We start from the raw sequence: 18,508 nt of genomic DNA, 5'->3' as shown, positions 1-18,508 counted from the left end.
TGACTGTGATAAGTATATATAGCACCTTCTGACCTTGTGCACTTATAAGCATGTGTTGAGACACACCCTATTTTATGAAGGCTATTAATTTATCTTTATTGAAAAGTTCAAAAACTGTTTTAAGAAAAATAAATGTGATTTCTACAAATGTATTTATTGGTTTGCTTTATCTCAAATGTTACAAAGGAAGAAGGCAATCTGGAAAATGCAAAGGGAAGCGCCCAAGGAAGGTTACTCTGCAGCACATACGTCATCTAAGTGAGTAAAAGTGATGTTCTTCTACATTAAAGTTACCAACACACCACAAAAGCCTCACAATTGAATTTCAAGAACGGATGTTTTTAAGAAAAAGAAGAAAAGTGTATGCATGAAATTTACGGGATTACAGCTGCCGGCACTACTGACATGGAGAAAGTTAAAGTTTCCTGTGTACGAAGGCAACTGATTCTACTTGAATGAGTAGGAGAGTCCTATGTGCCAGAGTGTCGGTAGATCTTTGATCCATCTTCTAAGATTATTGTATATGCTCTACATATTTTCTCACTCTCTGCTTTATCTCAGCCTTTGTCCTCCCTCACTTTGATCCATTTTTTTTGATTATTGCTCCACTTTCCCTCCGCTGCTGCTGGGGTTAAATCTTTTTCGACCAAGCCGATGACAAACCACTAGAAACCCTAGAGGCTGTAACCAACTCCAACTGGGCCTTCTCTACTTTAATGTCTTTATTAATGAGTTCAGCTTTAGGCTCAAGTGGGATTGTGCAATTTTCATTATGCATAGAAAGGTATTCTACATCTTACTCTATGTATGATGTGTGTAAATGCAATACAGCTACAAGTATAAAATAAGAAATAAAAGTGCGAACAAGAAAGAGAATCTTTATGCTACTTTCAGTTGTATGTAACTGGATTTCTTCCTACATACCTGCCACTCAGCTTAACCCACCCTGAGGGGCAGACTATTTTCTGGCCAGCATACAGTTATATTCATAGTACAGCATAACAGGAGATATCCATTACTGGAATACATTGACTTTTTAAAAATAATCCTTTGGATCAATTTACTGCAGTGCAATAAAATTGGTTGCAGTTTCACCTCCATCTGCCGAGTGTTTAATCCACTATATGGTGCTTCTGAGATAAAGCAATACTAAAGTGTAAAATTGATTTGGCAGTGTGATCATTTTTGCATGAAGCACCTGAAACTACTCTAAAAAACAGTGGATATTGGGCACTCCAAATATGGGATATAACAATTTCACAAAAGCAGTTCTGTTTCAGCCTTTTAAATCCATCAAACTGAAAACGATATAACAATTTTACATCTGCATTCTCTTCTCATTCTCTTCACAGCAACAAATTTGCTGCAGTTATTGTATGCCTCGTATGCAGGTGGGTCTCCCACCACACCAGCTGAGTGTCCCCCACATCATTGATTCTTGAGAGAGACAGGGAGGACTCAGAGAGACCTCCGCTGAGAGGATAATTCTAGGGTTGGTATTGGTAAGAGTGCTACAGTTAATATTTTCTATCACAGCGGTGCACTGAATGCTCCTCCTGTTGTATGCAGAGCCTCCACTGCATCTAATCTAGCATTTGACAACTGTGTTTGTGTATGTGAGTTCACATTTTAAATAAAAGCACTTGCTGTACATCTTATTTACCTCTCCATGTATGCATGCATGTGCCTAGGTTTTATGTATACACATGAAATGGTATTTGAGTGTCTCACTTACGATATAAGAAAATACATTACAGATTAAGACTAATAGAAAAGGACTGAAAGAATCTAAAGTGATGTTGCTTTTTTAGGATGTTTTGGGAAATCTGGTGCAGTTCAGCCAACTTCAGTTGTGTTGGAATGAGTCAGTCACCCTGAGTCATAGGTCAATCCAAAAACAGCATGGAAGACAGCAGGAAGCCTCAGAAACACCCACAGACACAAATATGCAGAGTCCAAGAACAATGTCAAGCTTTGATAGGAGAGTTCACTGTACCGATGTCCTGCAGTACACACTGTACAAAGAACAGCTCCTTCATGTACAACGTGCATTTCAATTAACTTCAAGATAGCACCTACAAGCACAGACACATGTTCATACATACTAATTCGGCTGGTAAATACATATCAGCTACACACGTAGCATACACTGTGTGCACAATTATTAGGCAAGTTGTATTTTTGAGGATTCATTTTATTAGTGAACAACTACAGTGCTCTCGGTAAATCCAAAATGTTAATAAACCTCAAACCTGAATATTTAAGAAAGTAAAAGTGAGGTTTTGGCTTTCTTAGGAGAATATTTATGCGTGCACAATTATTGGGCAACTGTTAGAGTGCAGAATTATTATGCAACTAAATGAAAAACAAAAATTTTACCATCTCACTTGTTTATTTTCATCTGTTAAAGTGAGATTAATAAACCAACAACTCAAAATTTACAAATAACCATTTCTGACATAAAAATAAAAAAAAAAAAAAAAAAATCATTGACCAATATAGCCACCCTTCTTTTCAATAACAGTAATAAGCCTTCCATTCGTGGATTATGTCAGTTTCTTGATCCGTTGACGATCAACTTTTTGTGCAGTAGCAACCACAGCCTCCCAGACACTGTTCAGAGAGGTGGAGTGTTTCCCTTCATCGTAAATCTCCCATTTAAGAAGGGCCCATAAGTTTTGAACAGGGTTTAGGTCAGGTGAGGAAGGGGGCCATGTCATTATTCTTTCATTGTTAAGGCCTTTACTGGCTAGCCACGCAATGGAGTACTTCGATGTATACGATGGAGCGTTGTCCTTCATAAAAATCATGGTCTTCTTAAAAGATCCAGACTTTTTCCTGTACCACTGCTTGAAGAAAGTGTCTTCTAAAAACTGGCAGTAGGTTTGGGAGTTGATTTTGAGTCCATCTTCAAACCAAAAAGGTCCAACTAGCTCATCTTTAATAATACCAGCCCATACCAGTACCCCACCTCCACCTTGCTGACGTCTGAGTCGAAGTGGAGCTCTGTGCCCGCTACTGATCCGGCCACCGTCCCATCCATCTGGTCCGTCAAGAGTCACTCTCATCTATTCAGTCCATAAAACCTTTGAAAAATATGTCTTTAAATATTTCTTGGCCCAGTCTTAACATTTCAACTTATGTGTCTTGTTCAGTGGTGGTCGGGTTTCAGCCTTCCTCACCTTGGCCATGTCTCTGAGCACTGAACACCTCATACTTCTGGGCACTCCAGGTAGATTGCAGTTCTGGAATATGACAGCACTGGAGGATAATGGCCTCCTGGTAGCTTCATGTTTGATTCTTCTCAAATCTTTGGCAGTTAATTTGCGTCTTTTTTTTCTAAACACGTTTCTTGCGACCCTGTTGACTATTTGCAACAAAACGTTTGATGGTTCTGTGATCACGCCCCGATATCTGAGCAATTTCAAGAGTGTTGCATCCCTCTGAAAGACTTTTTACAATTTTTGACTTTTCAGAATCAGTTAAATTTATTTTTTGGCTCATTTTGCCTGAGGAAAAGAAGCTGCCTAGTAATTATGCACACCTTGATATAGGGCGTTGATCTCCTTAAGCCACATCCTCCCTCATTACACAAATACACATCACCTGATATGCTTAAATCCAATAGGCATTCAAGTTTTTATAGCTTGTAGTTGGAAAATATGCATAAAAATGATATGGTCAAAATACTCACTTGCCTAATTATTGTGCACACAGTGTATACATGCAAGTGAGCATGTGCATACAAACATACATGCACATGGAGATACTGCCTGCCAGGATCATTATTATTCATACAGGAAGTTAAATCAATGAAAAATGCAGGTTGCTGCTGTGCCGCATGTAGCAGACAACTATTGCCGTCTCCTCCAATGGTTCAGCACAAAAACGGCATATTTGTGTAGTTTGCTGTGCTTTTTTTAAAAAAAAAAAAGAAGTATTATTTAGCCCCTGTTCACCCACTGAACAATAAATAAATTGTTATAAATTATTATTTAGCAGCAGCTTCAGTTCACTCTCACAATGCTGCTGCCAAAATGTGTCAGCCCATGGACTCCCACTCATTCAACTGTGTTTTTAGCACCAGCTTGTTAATAATAAAGGCCCAATGATTGTTAAACCTCACTGTACAAACACCTTGCCAATGATAAAGTGAGCTTCTGCTGCTCTTCAAACCTCGCCAAAAGAACAAGAGGAATAGACGCTCAAAATTTGAAAAAGCAAGAAGGCGGACGACTTGTCATTTTTACAGGCAGTGTTCGCACTTTTCAAGCTATTATGTTGTCTGTTCACGTTAAATCAAGCACACCTCAAGCATTTAAAACCACTTTAAATGTTATTTTTACCCTCAGCTGTCAGTCTCCTGCACACAGAGACACTAACGTAGAAAGACAGATCTGCAAGCGACTTAGCCAGTGAACTATTATTGTTGGAGTCTACCTTGATTTTAAATAGTGGGCTGTAGGGTGGGGGAGCTTGAATATGCAGTAATTCAGCCTCCTACGGGCAGGAACTGAAAGGTTATACGTACATTAAAGGAAATCAAGATGAAAGAAAAAGCTGCATTGGCTGGTATCTACTTCCTATCTCCTCCATTCAGATAAAGAATCTGGGACATTTGGTAAAAAGTGTGGACGACATCGTAAAACTTCCACCCCACCCCCCCACCCCACCCCACCCCACCCCCGTCACAATAGCACTTCTCAGTGGTAACATACATTATGTACAGCACGGAATATTGCTGAGATGTCAGAACAATGATTCGTGCTCTCAATGCTGTTATAGTAGCTCCGGTGGCTCTGCTAATCTGCTGCTTTATTGTACAGCTGCAGAAAAACTGCATCCAACAGTTGCGCACACAAACCCCATTCAAACATTGTCACACATGTCTCTGAGGCGCACACACTCAATACAGAAAGCGCTGAAAGGCCAGGCAGCACAGCACGCTTCAGTAGTGTGTGCCAGCCTAATCTAGTCAGGCCTTTTATCCCATCTCCTCCCTCCACTTCCACTTAAATCAACACTTCACTGAGAGCTACAAAGCTAGTTTGCACCCTCGACACACACATGCACGTGCGCACACGCGCACATCTCCTCCTTCGTTGTTAGTCTCTGGTTATCTCTCACTTTGGCACCCTCGCCTCATCTCTGTGTCTCGGGCACAAGCACAAACAAACACACATCTCGCACATGCGGGCTCTTCAACGTGCACACACTCACAGACCGGCGCACAGCAAAATATACTTACAACACAACCTCACACAACTTTGAAAAAGACTGCTAGTCCCTGAGGAGACCCAGCAGAGTGAATTAATAAAAGTTGAATGTAGCTTAACAATCTGTGGCCAGTCAACTGAGATGGCCGTCGCCCAGGCGGAGAGTTGGTACCCCCGTAAATCATCATCCGCTGAACAAAAGTCAGACTACCCTTTGACTGCCATTACAGAGTTCAGGCAGGCCCACAGGAAGTGCAACTTTAACCACGATCTTGTTTATAAGTATTGATGTCTTTATTCATAAATGTCAAGTTGAAATGTCACAAATATCAAAGCAGCCTGACAACAGACACAACAGCATGGTGATTTGGTGTCATACTATCTTTAGAATGTCTCTGGCACATGAGCAGGCACACACACACACACACACACACACACACACACACACACACACACACACACACACACACACACACACACACACACACACAAATTAAGGGAAATATAAGATACAGCTTACTTTCGAGAGTCATTCGTGACCATTCACTTTGGATGTGCTCCCTGCAATTAGCAACAGCCTGTGTTTGGATTGCTATAACATGAGTGCCGCCGCCGCCGCCACACACACACACACACACACACACACACACACACACACACACACACACACACACACACACACACACACACACACACACACACACACACACACACACACACACACACACACACACACACAGAGAGAGAGAGAGAGAGAGAGAGAGAGAGAGAGAGAGAGAGAGAGAGAGAGAGAGAGTGTTACGCAGACAGCTCTGATAAAAGTATGAGAGCTCCAAAAAGTAATTTGACTGGGGTCCAACAAAAGGAGAGTTTTTTTTCACAGGATAATCCCTGGCTTGGACTGCAGGGGGTTATGTGTGTGTACGTGCATATGTGCAAGTGTACCAGAACTCTGGTGAGTGGGTGTCTGTATTTGTGTTTGTGCTTGTGCAATTGTGTGTGTGTGTCTGTGTGGTATCAAGCTGAGCACGGAGGGTTTTATTCAGGATTTCATTAGCAGGGAATAGGAGATGCTTGGCCTGGCCAGCCACCTCTGGCTCAGGGACAAGAGTGTGTCTGTAGCCCAGCTAAACTGTCTGCAAGGGCAAACACTGTGGCAGTTTTATGGAGTCTAACTGTGTTTTCTTTAAATATTCCTCTCAAATGGTGAAAGAAAGTGTGCAGAGGTCGGGCTCTGGAGTTTGCTCACACTCTTGAGCTGCCCAGCTGTGCCTCTCGATGCAAAACATGTTTCCTGTGTACTTGCAAGCACTCTCTAGTGACATGGATTTAAACAGTATCAGTGGTTAGCAGCTCAGGTGAGACACTGAAGTATCAAGGAGTGGGTACTTTGTGCAAGGGTGGAATATTTACCAGGGGTTTTAAGATAATAACTTTGCAGGGATTTATTATCATTTTCCTGAGAAACTTGAATTTCTCTCATTTCAATTAGAATTTTCCTAATATGAATTAGATTAATAAGAATGTTTTTATGAAATAGTATAAATAAATATGAATACAAATGGAACAACACCTTGTAAAAATATACTTTTTGAGATAGAATATACTCTATGACAAGCAAACAAATTATTCATCTTCTGCTGTTTTTCAGTACATCATTTTCCAAGTTTGCACATCTTTGGTTTGGGTTTGATGTGAGATGGCCGCAGTTTGGTGAGGCTTAGGCACCAAAACGACTTGGTTACGCTATGGAAGTTAAATACGTCACTTAAGTTTACTTACTTACACTTGATATAAATCCACAATAATTTTTTGATTTACTCTAATGCTGCTCTCTTGGGTAAAAGTCCTGTGTACATAAGTTGAGTTACATTGTGTACGTTAAGTTAAATACGTTACATTTAAAAAATCCACGCTGATTTTTGTTGATTGACGCCTGACACTGTCGCTCTTTCTACTCTATCGTATGACTTTCTTCTTCAACAACTCAATCTTAAATGTAGGCATTTCACAATTTTAGAGCCTTTAATGTGATATCAACATATTTGGACCAAAATTTGATGTGAGACTGGGCTCGAGCTTTCTTATTGCTGAGCTGAAATACTCACTGCATGTACAAGCAATGAAGAAGAGTTCCCCACATGTAGAAGATTGTATCATTGGTTAAGTGGTTTGAGGAATGGGACCATTAATTAAGTATGTTCTGGGCCTGATGCTCATCTGTTGGACGCCTCTAAAGTCCTAATGATGGAAGGCTTATCTTGTGATCAAAATAATACTATTTGTTAAAAGTTCTTGACATTTTATCTTTTTGGTTGCACATTTTACACTTTGTTGAAAAAGGTAATCTGTTTAGGAGGTGGCAGGTTTTTTTTAAGACACACATTACTCTTCAGCACACACAACTTAATGTATTCAAACAGATACACAAGCACTTAAAAACCCTGGTGCCCTGCAGTTATTTGACCCAGAAAAAACTTGGGTGAGAAATCTCTCCAAGTACCAGGAACTCATTTTGCAAGCTATAACTTCATTGTGTGGTTTAACGTGTACCATACATGCTATTAAAGCTCATTTGTGGGAATAAATAATGAGCTCTGTGACTTTATGTCAGCCTGTCTGAGCTAAATCTAACTTATCTTACGCTGGATTTCCAGTTGATGCAGGGGTTTAGCAGGGGTCTGTTAGTTCCTACAGGATACTGGAGGTTCCAACTCACAACACAAGAAGGATGTATCATACATGATTAGGCTGCATTGCACTTGAATTATATACTGCACATCATCTGTATTCATTCTTTTTATTTACTTTGTGACACAGGGAATGAATGCCTTTTTTTATTAAGAGATATGAGAGTGTCGTAGAGGCAGGTGGTTGTGGTGGGCAGAAGGTATGCGGTGGAAATGCCTTTGAAAGATGTGTGAATAGATCTCAACTTTTGACCCTCAAGTAGTATTTCTACATTTATAGATTAGTTACAATTCTAATTAGTTCTGGTCTTACTACATTTAACAGGCTCATGCCGCGAAGTCCACAGGTAACGACAGCCACTCTAAAGAAGCTGGTTGAGACATTCTTTGACTCTTCTGTATGCAGCAAAAGGTTATCTGTGGAATATTTTTCACATTCTCTCCACTGAAAAATTCAACTCCCTTTGGCTGCAGCTATGACTACCCTTTTTAGTCGCTCCTCTCACCATAAATGGCTGGTGTCACGCATCCAGCAGAGGATATTAAAAAAGCATTCTGCCCCTGAAGAGAGAGGGGTTAATGACAAAATTACTGGAATGTGTTTAACATCACAGATCGATTCATACCTACTGTGCACGAGTATTCAAGGATGGAAAGAGACAAGAATGGACAAAGATAGGAGAGAGAATGAGAAAGGAAAAGAGAGCAGATATATAAAGAAGCAACAGCTAAGTAGGATAAAGAACAACATATGGGGAAAATCCCTCAGGCCGTTCTTTCAATTATCTCTGTGGTCCCTGGTGGAGGGATCACTCACCCACCAATGCACAAACCCCTCGCACCCCACCCTGTCACACTCCCATCAGGGAGTTCACACAATGAATGACAAATGAGAATCAGAAAAAGCGCTGACCAAATCCTCACGTCGATAGCAATAATAACATCATGCACTTAATGCACAGCGTGCATGCATATAATGATTGTGTGCCATAGATTTACACTTTCAGTGACAGAAATGTGTTCAGTCTGTGAACACAAAATATTTTACTTTTACATACAGACAATAAACCGTCTAAATAAAATCTAAAAAGTGTTCAACAAAAGATTTCCGTTTGCTAAACAAATGAAACATTCCTTTTGTTCATTAAGATACATTAAGATGTATAGACAAAATTAATACAGACAACATTTGCCCATGTGTAATGCCCTGTTGGATCTATTTCTCCCGTGTCTGCCTACAGTGTAAAAAGCTGAGCACATGAACAGCAGGGTCAACAGGTTTGGAGTCAAAAGGCTCCCACACAGATCAGCTATGGATCCTTAACATAGACACTGACACCTGACTGAACCAGACACTGATAAGAACCCCAACATAACAACCCCTTTCTTTCATTTTAATGATGAGAAAATATTCAAGGACAATACTCTGAACAACAGGTAGACCACAATCAGAGTCGTGTCGCAAGTCAAAATCCAATCCAAAGTCCAGCAAGAACAAAAAAGCTGGCGACCCAAAAACTGTTTACTCAGTTTATTTACACACAATTTGGGTTGAACAGGCAAATGACTCAAGGACAACTGTTACATGTAGGTGAGATGCTGGATGAAAAGATGTGTCAACTTTGTCACCTGGATAAACCATTTAACGGCATACCATATTTTACCATCTCACTCTATATTGTGCAGACAGTGGTTTCATGAAATTGTTGACCATTTTTGGCCAGTTTCTAAAACGTATATCAAAACTCTCTCTTACAGATGTGATGGTAAGGGTGAAGGCCTTAATTTTCCATGCTCAGTGATGTTTGTGCTGATTAGCTCCTATTATCACAAGCAGGTAGCTGTTGTACACAGACATTTCGATCCGATGAAATGATCCAGTGATAATAATTATCCTAAGTGAGAATGATAGTCGGCTTCTGGATCAAAAGACAAACAATGAGCATCTTTAAACACCACACAATATATCATTTTATACAGTGTGCATTGTTTATATTGTCTGTGAACACCAGCTGGCTTTGACTGAAACACAGGCAGTTGGCTAGGTCACAAGGACACAGCAAAAGCTATACTATCCTGTAAAACTATCCTCAAAAATGTATTCTTATATTGTCATTTTACACATGCCAAAAATGTGTCTAAACATTCTGTATTTACTGTATATTTTACGGCCACAGTTCGTAAACAGCGAGACTGGCATTTGTAAAAGCCTGGACACAATCATCTCCGATCTCCAAAAAAATCCGCCCCTGGCTGTTTACTCTATACGCTGACACACAAACACTTGAAATAGCTAACAGCACTAGATTGTGCTCTTTGCCTCTCCTTTACATCCCACCTATAAAGTCTTTGTCAGGCATTTAGCACGCTGTTCTAAAAAGCAGCGCGCTGACGGCCAGAGCCGTACATCTCAAAGAGTCGTGGTATCAGTGCGAAGTCTTGGACGTCGGTATATTCAGCTACAGACACGATTTGCCGAAACATCTGCGCACTAACTGGAATTATGTTTGCTGTCAGACAATATTAGACTTTTGGACCTGGTATCAGGAAGTGTTGGGGACTGTTGGAGCCCTCAGCAATTTCTGTAGTGTAACTGCTGGAGGGAGAGAGCTCTGACAGGAGCTTTTAAGAGGCAGAGAATCCATTAGACAAGGGTCGCTACAAAGTGGCCAACTATTAAAAATGCAGCAGCACCATTATTCCCTGACCCAGGCTACAACTTCTTTCTCCTTCGCTGCATTGCTCTTTATTTCCCTTCGGATCGCTATCTCTCTTTTTTTTTCTTCTTCTTCTTCTTCTTTCGAATTCTTTTTGCCACAGCCATCTGTTCCCGTTTTTTTTTTTTTTTTTTTTTTGATACGTTTCTCCTTCAAATCCCTTTTTCTCCTCTATCCTCCTTCCTCCCTCCCTCCTCCACATATTTTTCTATTACAAAACTGGCAGTGGTCAGCTTCTCTCACCCCTCCGTGCGTGTGCTGACCCACTGAAGCTTTTTCACTCACTATTCCAACACAGTGAGGCGATAGTCGGCATCCGCTACTGTACCGGGACAAGAATAGAACAGCCCACGGAGAATAATAAATGGACATATATGGGTGGTTAGGAGAGTCCCTTTTAAGCAGTAAAAACTACCCAGGCCCGGCACACTGAACAGATGGTAGGAGAGAGGGAGAGAGAGAAAGAGAGAGAGAGAGAGAGCCCAGAACACAGTGGGAGAGAGGTAGAGAAAAAGCAGTGTTGGGTAGGGCATTAGAAGAAGGCAACATAAGGCCATTCTCTCTCCTCTACATTGGCATATGACGCTGTCGAGATCAGAGCTGAGATCCAAACAGAATAGCTGGGTCTTTAAACAACACGCACATTATAATTTTAGCGATTGTAAAACTACAACCGATGCAAACTGGCAGATGTGCGAGGAGAAGCAGGTCATGAGCAGAATGCAAGCCGGGCTATAAACCCCTATACACTCTGTTTACTTAGCACACTAAACACACGGCGTCTGTATGTGTGCGAGATGTGCGCTGCATAATTTATGGTCGCTGTTCCCGCTAAGAGGAAAGTACTCCGTGTTTGACGAGAGGAGGAGCAAAAAGCTCGGACGGAGACAGGGAATGACGGAGGAAGGTGAAAATGAAAAGATCAGTGGAGGAGTTAATCCATTTTTTTTTTTTTGTTCTCTTTGTTTACACGAGTATTTCCATGTTGTGTGTGTGTGTGTCCCTCTTTTCCTCCTGCCTTTCTGATGTTTGCTCATCACAGCTAAGCCAACTCACTGACCACATTTATCTTGCGCATAATAGAGAGTAATTGAATGTGAAAAGCTCATTTTTGAAAGGATGGGATATTCTATTTAGATGTCCAGGCATGTCCGCATGTGTCATTACTTTGATATCAGCTGAATGCTGTTTCTCATTACCCTAATTAAAGCTCCTTGTGTGCCGCTGAGCATATTAGCACACTGATCTGCAGCGAAATAATGATCGGCTGGTTGATAATGTGACTTTTTTTTTTTTTCTGTTAGCCTCTCTTATCTCGCCCTTAGTGATTATCATCAAAGATTCACATCCTCAGTCAATCAGCATCAGAAGCTAAAATGATTACAAAAAAAAAAGAGAGACGTGAATAGCTCCACTGAGGTGCTTCTTGTGTGCATGTACGGGTTAAAGTTCACACGCAGACATACAGCACGTAGTCATAAAATCATCTGCACAGTCTAAACAGTGCAAAACATGTTTAAAATTAGAGCAATAAAGTCATAACTGGGAATGAGATGGACTAAAAAAGGGTTTCAGTAAATTAACTAAAGATAAGGAAGATCTTAAGAAGTGTCCAGCATATAATTTACATGATTTCGGACGATGAGAAACTCCAGAGTAGGAAAGAACAAATGGATTTAACATGTATTATTTGTCAAAACCAAAAGTAATGTATATGAATGCCACTTGTTCACATCTTAAAAAGATGAATGCTGTGATAACACATTCCACCACGACCACACTCAAAAATCACATTGGCAATTACAAGCTACAACGATTTGTTTAGCACTTTCATCTGGTCCGGTCAGGGACTTTTACAGTCTGGATTTTCTGCAAAGAAAAACGCTTTCAGTCAATTATTAATCATGATTGTTCAGCAACAGAACAGGCATCAAAAATATATCAAGTGAAACCAGCTCACAGGGGCAATTAAGGAAATCCTAAACCTTACTTGTACTTAAGAATGATAGATTTGTGCTATAGCTTGTCCCCTCCTGGTTAAATTTGAACAAATCACACAGTGAATGCAACAATGCAGCTGCTCTTGAGCATTAACCCTCCCCCTGCTCCCCTCATACCCTCGTGTAGCCATGATTAAGGGCCACTAGGCTCGCATAAGAAGCCGTGATGCCCCTCCCCACACACCGGTTAATGTACACTAACTGTATCTACAGCCCATTACGGAGGCAGAGCAAGAGCAAATCTCTGTTTAACAGGCACACATTTATACACCCTCTGTCATCTGGCTGAGCATTGTTGGTTTAAGCAAGGCGTTTCATAACTGCCTTTGTGTGAAGGTGGCGCATGAGTGTAAGGAGTGTGTCGGTTTAAAGATTGGGATTGTGAGGCAACGAAACCAGGGCACACACACACACACACACACACACACACACACACACACACACACACACACACACACACACACACACACACACACACACACACACACACACACACACACACACACACACACACGTGATTGATTTCCACAGGAGGAGAACCTCCACTTGCTGGAATCAAGATTAATAAGAGGCCGATCAGATCAGTAAGCAAAAGGAGGAGAGAGAGAGAGAGAGAGAGTGTAAAGTGTGAGAAAGCGCTGAAGAGAGATCACTCAATAAATACAACTGGTTTAGTCTTCGTCGGCTTTTGTCCATCGTGCACACAAGAGAAGGAGCTTGAAAACCACTAGCACACTTACAGTCACACCCACACACACATGTACACACACTCGCACACACAGATACTCTTCATGTTTGAAGTCAGAGAGCAGAACAGTCAGATCAAACACTTGGTTGTTGTCCAGGTCCATACAGATGCTATTCTATGGGGCCTTGGACACGCACACGCACATGCAAACACACAGAACTGTTCTTCTGGGACCTGGAGAGCTTTAATGACAGTAAGCTGCATTAAAAAGGGGTCAGGCAGGGGAGAGTCCCTGTACAGAGGCCAGCCACACACACACACACACACACATACGCATACAAACACATACACACACACACACACACACACGCACTCATTACCTCACACAGGATACTCGCCTGCACTTATCCACACAGAAGTGAGCAAATATATTCAGTTCATGTTCTCACATGAATTGACGGGACAAAGTTACAGTCTCATGTACAGTCACGGATGCGGGTTTTATTCGCATACGAACGCATGTGAGCGACCACACACGCACCCTGGCAGCGCAGCTAAGAGGGTAAGGTAGGATCCAATTTGATTTGACCTTGACAGCAGAGAGAGAGAGAGAGAGAGAGAGAGAGAGAGAGAGAGAGAGAGAGAGAGAGAGAGAGAGAGAGAGAGAGAGAGAGAGAGAGAGAGAGAGGGAGAGAGGGATGGATGGATGGAGGGGAAGGAATGAAGTGATGGTCTGGGCCAGATGCCTGTTGCAGATACCTGAGAGAAATGAGATGACCTTGAACTGATGGAGATAAATCATAGAACAAGAGACAGCAGTGTGACATGCTGACATCTGTACACATAAAATAGACAAGCATCAAACGTTGAAGTTAATCTAACCTGCATGTGCATGCGGCATAATATCTTCTGCAATAAACCTACAAATCACACGGGGAATTTTATTGGATGCTCCTGACGTGAATATTGAAACAGTGCTTCTTTGTTATTGCTAGGAAATTAAATAAGATCCCATTTTAAGTTAATTATAAACCTGATGGGATCACAACAATTTAAAAGTATCTAAATCTTCAGTAGGTGGTGCTGCCACAGAGGAATCCTACCAAGAACAATTCTGAGCATCATTTGATTAAAAAAAAAAAAAAAAAAAAAAAAGAATTGATCAAAATGATAAATTCCATGTTTTCTATTCTAATATAACCAACAATGAACACTTTTGCTAAGAGATAATCAGCATTTGTACCCTTGCAGTTTCTTTCATTAAAAATACATTTAGAAACAAAGTGGTTTATATTATCCAGCAGCAGACATGCATTTACTCTTCCAGATTAGCAAACAAAAAGGCGAGTTTATCATCGATGTTGTTTATTACAACCGAACCACAGATGTGCATTAACAAACAGTTCCCAGCTTCTGTTTGTTCATCTTCATCAGACAGCTCCCAGATGTGAAAGTGAGCAGTTCCAATCAGCCGATAAGTGGGTAATGCCGACATGCCGCAAGTGCAATCTGCAAGTGTAGTTAATTGGGAAAGGTTCATTTGTTTTCGAAACTAAAACCAAAAAATGAAGGAGATTTTAGTCAGCATGTCCTTGCCCGGGCTAAATCAGTGTTACTAGATCAAACATGTGGACAGCAACTATTGTCAAAACTACAATCTGCCCATCACAATTAAAGAGCACAGAGAAGGAATAAAACTTGGAAGAATCAAGACATGTTTTAGCCAATCTATACCAGTGACAAAAACTCTCCCACCCTTTAATATTTCAATCTATTGTTTATTGGACTCCACCAGCTTTCATCTGTGGAGTGTTTGTCATGAACTTACATTGTCCACAACGGCGGCCAGGCATGTGATATAAAAAGTTAACCAGCAGTGAAAGTGTCCTCAATGTGGAACAATTTTTAAATTCAAAAATGAAAGCAGCTGAACATCCGCTCGTAATCTGTGAGTTTTATACTACTACATACAGGACACATTTGATATGGGTAGAGAATCTACTCTTTACGGTGAATGCTTTTGTAATTATGAGACACACATAATTTGACATTTTATTTTGTTAAAAGTAAATGAAAAACATTCAAGTTTGGAGATACAAAGCTACTGAGACATTATTAGGGATATCCTCCTTAACTGCAGGACTTTACTGATAATAATGCATCAGAATTGGACTTATTTGGATGCTGTTTAATACTAAATAACCAACATAAATGAAATGTTTCAGTCAAGGAAAAAACCGACATGATGTATGTATTGTTGGTTTGACTAATAGTATCGAGGACTCCGCATAATGTTGCTATTGGGTTGCAAATGGACCCTGCAGTCTGCACTCAGTTTGCTCGCAGTCTAGCAATAATTTTCTTACCTGCTCTTCCCACACTGTGTCCACTCAATAGCATGATCTCTCTGTTCTCAAAGCACTCCCACACCTTCTTTCTTTGCTTCGCTCTGCATCTCTGTCACCCACTGACATGCACACTTTTACTAAATATCACAGCAAACCTGCCAACTCCTCACATTTACTATGACACAAAAGAAAAAAAAAACAAATGAATCACAGGAGACAAAGGAAATGGCGGGTGATATGATGCAGGAGCGATCGATCAGGCCTCCGTAATCTATTTTCTTCTTCTTGGTGATAGAAGAATCAGAGTGTGTGTCACTGTGTGCATCGGTGGAATAAATTCATCAAGATAGGCCTGTGTATGCATTTGATGTGTGAGTCGGAACAAAGAAAAAAAAACTGAGCTCAGTTTTCTGCATTCTTGGTAATCTGAGAAGTATTATCGGGTTCCATCAATCATCTCTACAACATGCTATCACGGGTGAGTGGTGTGAGCTGGGGATGGCCAGCAAAGGGAGGGAATAAAAAAAAGGGGGGGGGGGTGACAGAGTGGAATAGGGACAAAGTAGGAGAGAAAACAAGGGCTGAAGGAAGGATGGGCCTCCTGCCCTGAACTTGAACTTAGAGCTGATGAGGTCGGAGAGGGGAGGATGGGGTCAAGCGCTCCGAGCGGATGGAGAAGGGGAAAAATCCGGCAAAGTGACATCAATATCTCCCCGTTCAAAGACAGATGAGGGACAGGGGACACGGGACTATTTAGCAAACTGTCTTGTGAGGCAATTCCAGCGTATGTCTTGGCGCCTTTTTAAAAGCTATAGTAAATACACTATGGACATTTTTTTTTTTACTGGTAAAACACAAGCCAGGATATGCTCTTCAGATATGCTACAATCAGGTCCTGGTTTACAGATTAAGCAAAACAATCCAACTCAGGTGAAATTTACTAAAAAAAAACATCACACACTTTCCACTGGAAAACATTGATTTTGTCTTGATCTAGAGCGGGTTGAGAAGGAGATTTAAAGCAGTAGCAGATAGAGAAGGTGTAAAGTTCATTAAAAGGGGAGTTGCTGGATGATTTTGAAGCAGCTTCAACATGAAACACTCATGCACATTTGCAACACACAAACACCTTTACTTGGTTTAAGGGCAGAGGGGTAAATATAGGTCAACCTCAATGACCATCCTACCTTGGTCTGGAGATAGTGGGGGTAGTAGTAGGTGTAGTGGGGGTACATTGGCTGCTGCTCCAAACGTTTTCCCATGTAGCTGGAATCCGATTGAAGGTCCTGGAGGCTGGAGATAGAAGCTCACAGGTGGGGGGTGCGATCACTTCGAGGGGGCTGGCCTGGATCCTTCAGAGGACTGCTTCCAAGAGTGGATGCTGCGGAGGGAACGCTGTCCTCGCACTGGTGAAGGTGATGAATGCACGGAGCGAGAGGGATGGACAGAAAGACGGAGAGCACTTGGGATTTCAGTCTGTCTACTTGTCTGGGATCTCACAACAAAACCATTCCTCCCTGTGGGTCAGGTGAGAGAGAGAGATTCCCGAGTGGCAGTGGAGAGAGGCTGGGGGAGAAGGAGGCGGAGGGTGGAGGAGAGGAAGATGTGAGAGGATAGTAGGAGGCAATACAGGAAACAATAGAGGGAAGTGAGGAGCAGGAGTGAGAGAGGGTAAAAGGAGAGGGAAGAAGATGATGAAGAAGGAGGGATGAATGGTTGGGATCCTTTTGCTGGTTCCTTGCACTCTCCACTCTAAAAATTAGACTCACTCTTCTGTGCTGCCCTGAACATGCCCCTCAATTTGGTTTCCAGCGTCTCTCTCTCTCTTTGGCTCCTTCTCTCTTCCTGTGTATCCGTTTCCCTGTCTCGTTCTTCCGCCCCCTCTCTCTTACACCAGACGAGACCCTGATCCCACTGGGAGCTCGGCTGTATCCCGGAGAACACACGGCGTCCTCTGCTCTATCCTCAAAAGACAGAGAAATCAGCGATGAACTCACACATGGATGTGGAGCTGGGGAGAGAAGAAGAAGAAGAGGAGGAGGAGGAGGAGGAGGAGGAGAGAGGGTGGTCTGGAAGCTGAAGCTGTGACTGCCTTTTTTCTCACTCCCTCCCTCTTTTGTTAAGCTCCGGGGAAAGATAGGTAGATATCGGTGGAGCCCGGCGTGGAGGATGAGCATAAAGAAAAAGCCTCGGTAAAAACTCCTCTCGCTGAGGAAGAAGCAGATAGCCTTATCCAGACGTGCACTCACACAGAGGAAAATCCCTTCTGATCCACAAGGTGCCCCCTCCAACTCTCGTCTCTTTTCTTCTCTTCCCTTCTGCGATCCCTCTTTCTTCTCAAGCTCTCTCCCTGACGGCTTGCTTCCCACTGCGCCTGGCAGCCGTCACTGTGTGTGTGGTGGTGGTGGTGGTGGTGGTGGCGGCGGCGGCGGCGGCGGCGGTGGTGGTGGTGGTAGTGGTGCGTGCGTGTGCTATGTGTGTGACTGTGCATGTAACTGAGAGGGGAGTGTGTTTGTGTGGCTGTTGGCGTCTGCTCCACTCTGCGTGCTGAGGCATAGAGGGGCTCGGCTTCAGCGCAGCGACGCTCCTCCCTCGCTGCCTCTCTCTCTGTCTTCCTCCCCCGGTCCGTGTCTCTCTCTCCCTCTGTGTTTACCATGGAACTATAGAACAGTGGGAGTGGTTGGTCCTGCCCTCCTTTAAGCCCTTGTGTGTGTGTGTGTGTGTGTGTGTGTGTGTGTGTGTGTGTGTGTGTGTGTGTGTGTGTGTGTGTGTGTGTGTGTGTGTGTGTGTGTGTGTGTGTGTGTGTGTGTGTGTGTGTGTGTGTGTGTGTGTGTGTGTGTGTGTGTGTG

General features: G+C 42.2%; 1 protein-coding gene across 1 annotated transcript in view; it reads right to left on the bottom strand.

Annotated features, from left to right (window-relative positions):
• The window catches only part of LOC138617854 (RNA-binding motif, single-stranded-interacting protein 3-like), a 119,362-nt gene extending 101,153 nt beyond the window's left edge, over positions 1–18,209 (bottom strand). Inside the window, exon 1 of the mRNA XM_069693174.1 lies at positions 16,847–18,209. Within this exon, the coding sequence (XP_069549275.1) occupies positions 16,847–16,921 (75 nt within the window). The 5' untranslated portion in view covers positions 16,922–18,209. The remainder of the gene's footprint in view (positions 1–16,846) is intronic.
• Between the last annotated feature and the right edge of the window lie 299 nt (positions 18,210–18,508).

Source organism: Brachyistius frenatus, unplaced genomic scaffold, assembly GCF_029030835.1.
Source record: "Brachyistius frenatus isolate BFR_SWC_R1_liver_20210118 unplaced genomic scaffold, ASM2903083v1 Contig_14, whole genome shotgun sequence".
Lineage (NCBI taxonomy): Eukaryota > Metazoa > Chordata > Actinopteri > Embiotocidae > Brachyistius > Brachyistius frenatus.
The sequence above is the reverse complement of the archived record's forward strand: the minus strand, read 5'-3'. Positions and strand labels throughout refer to the sequence as shown.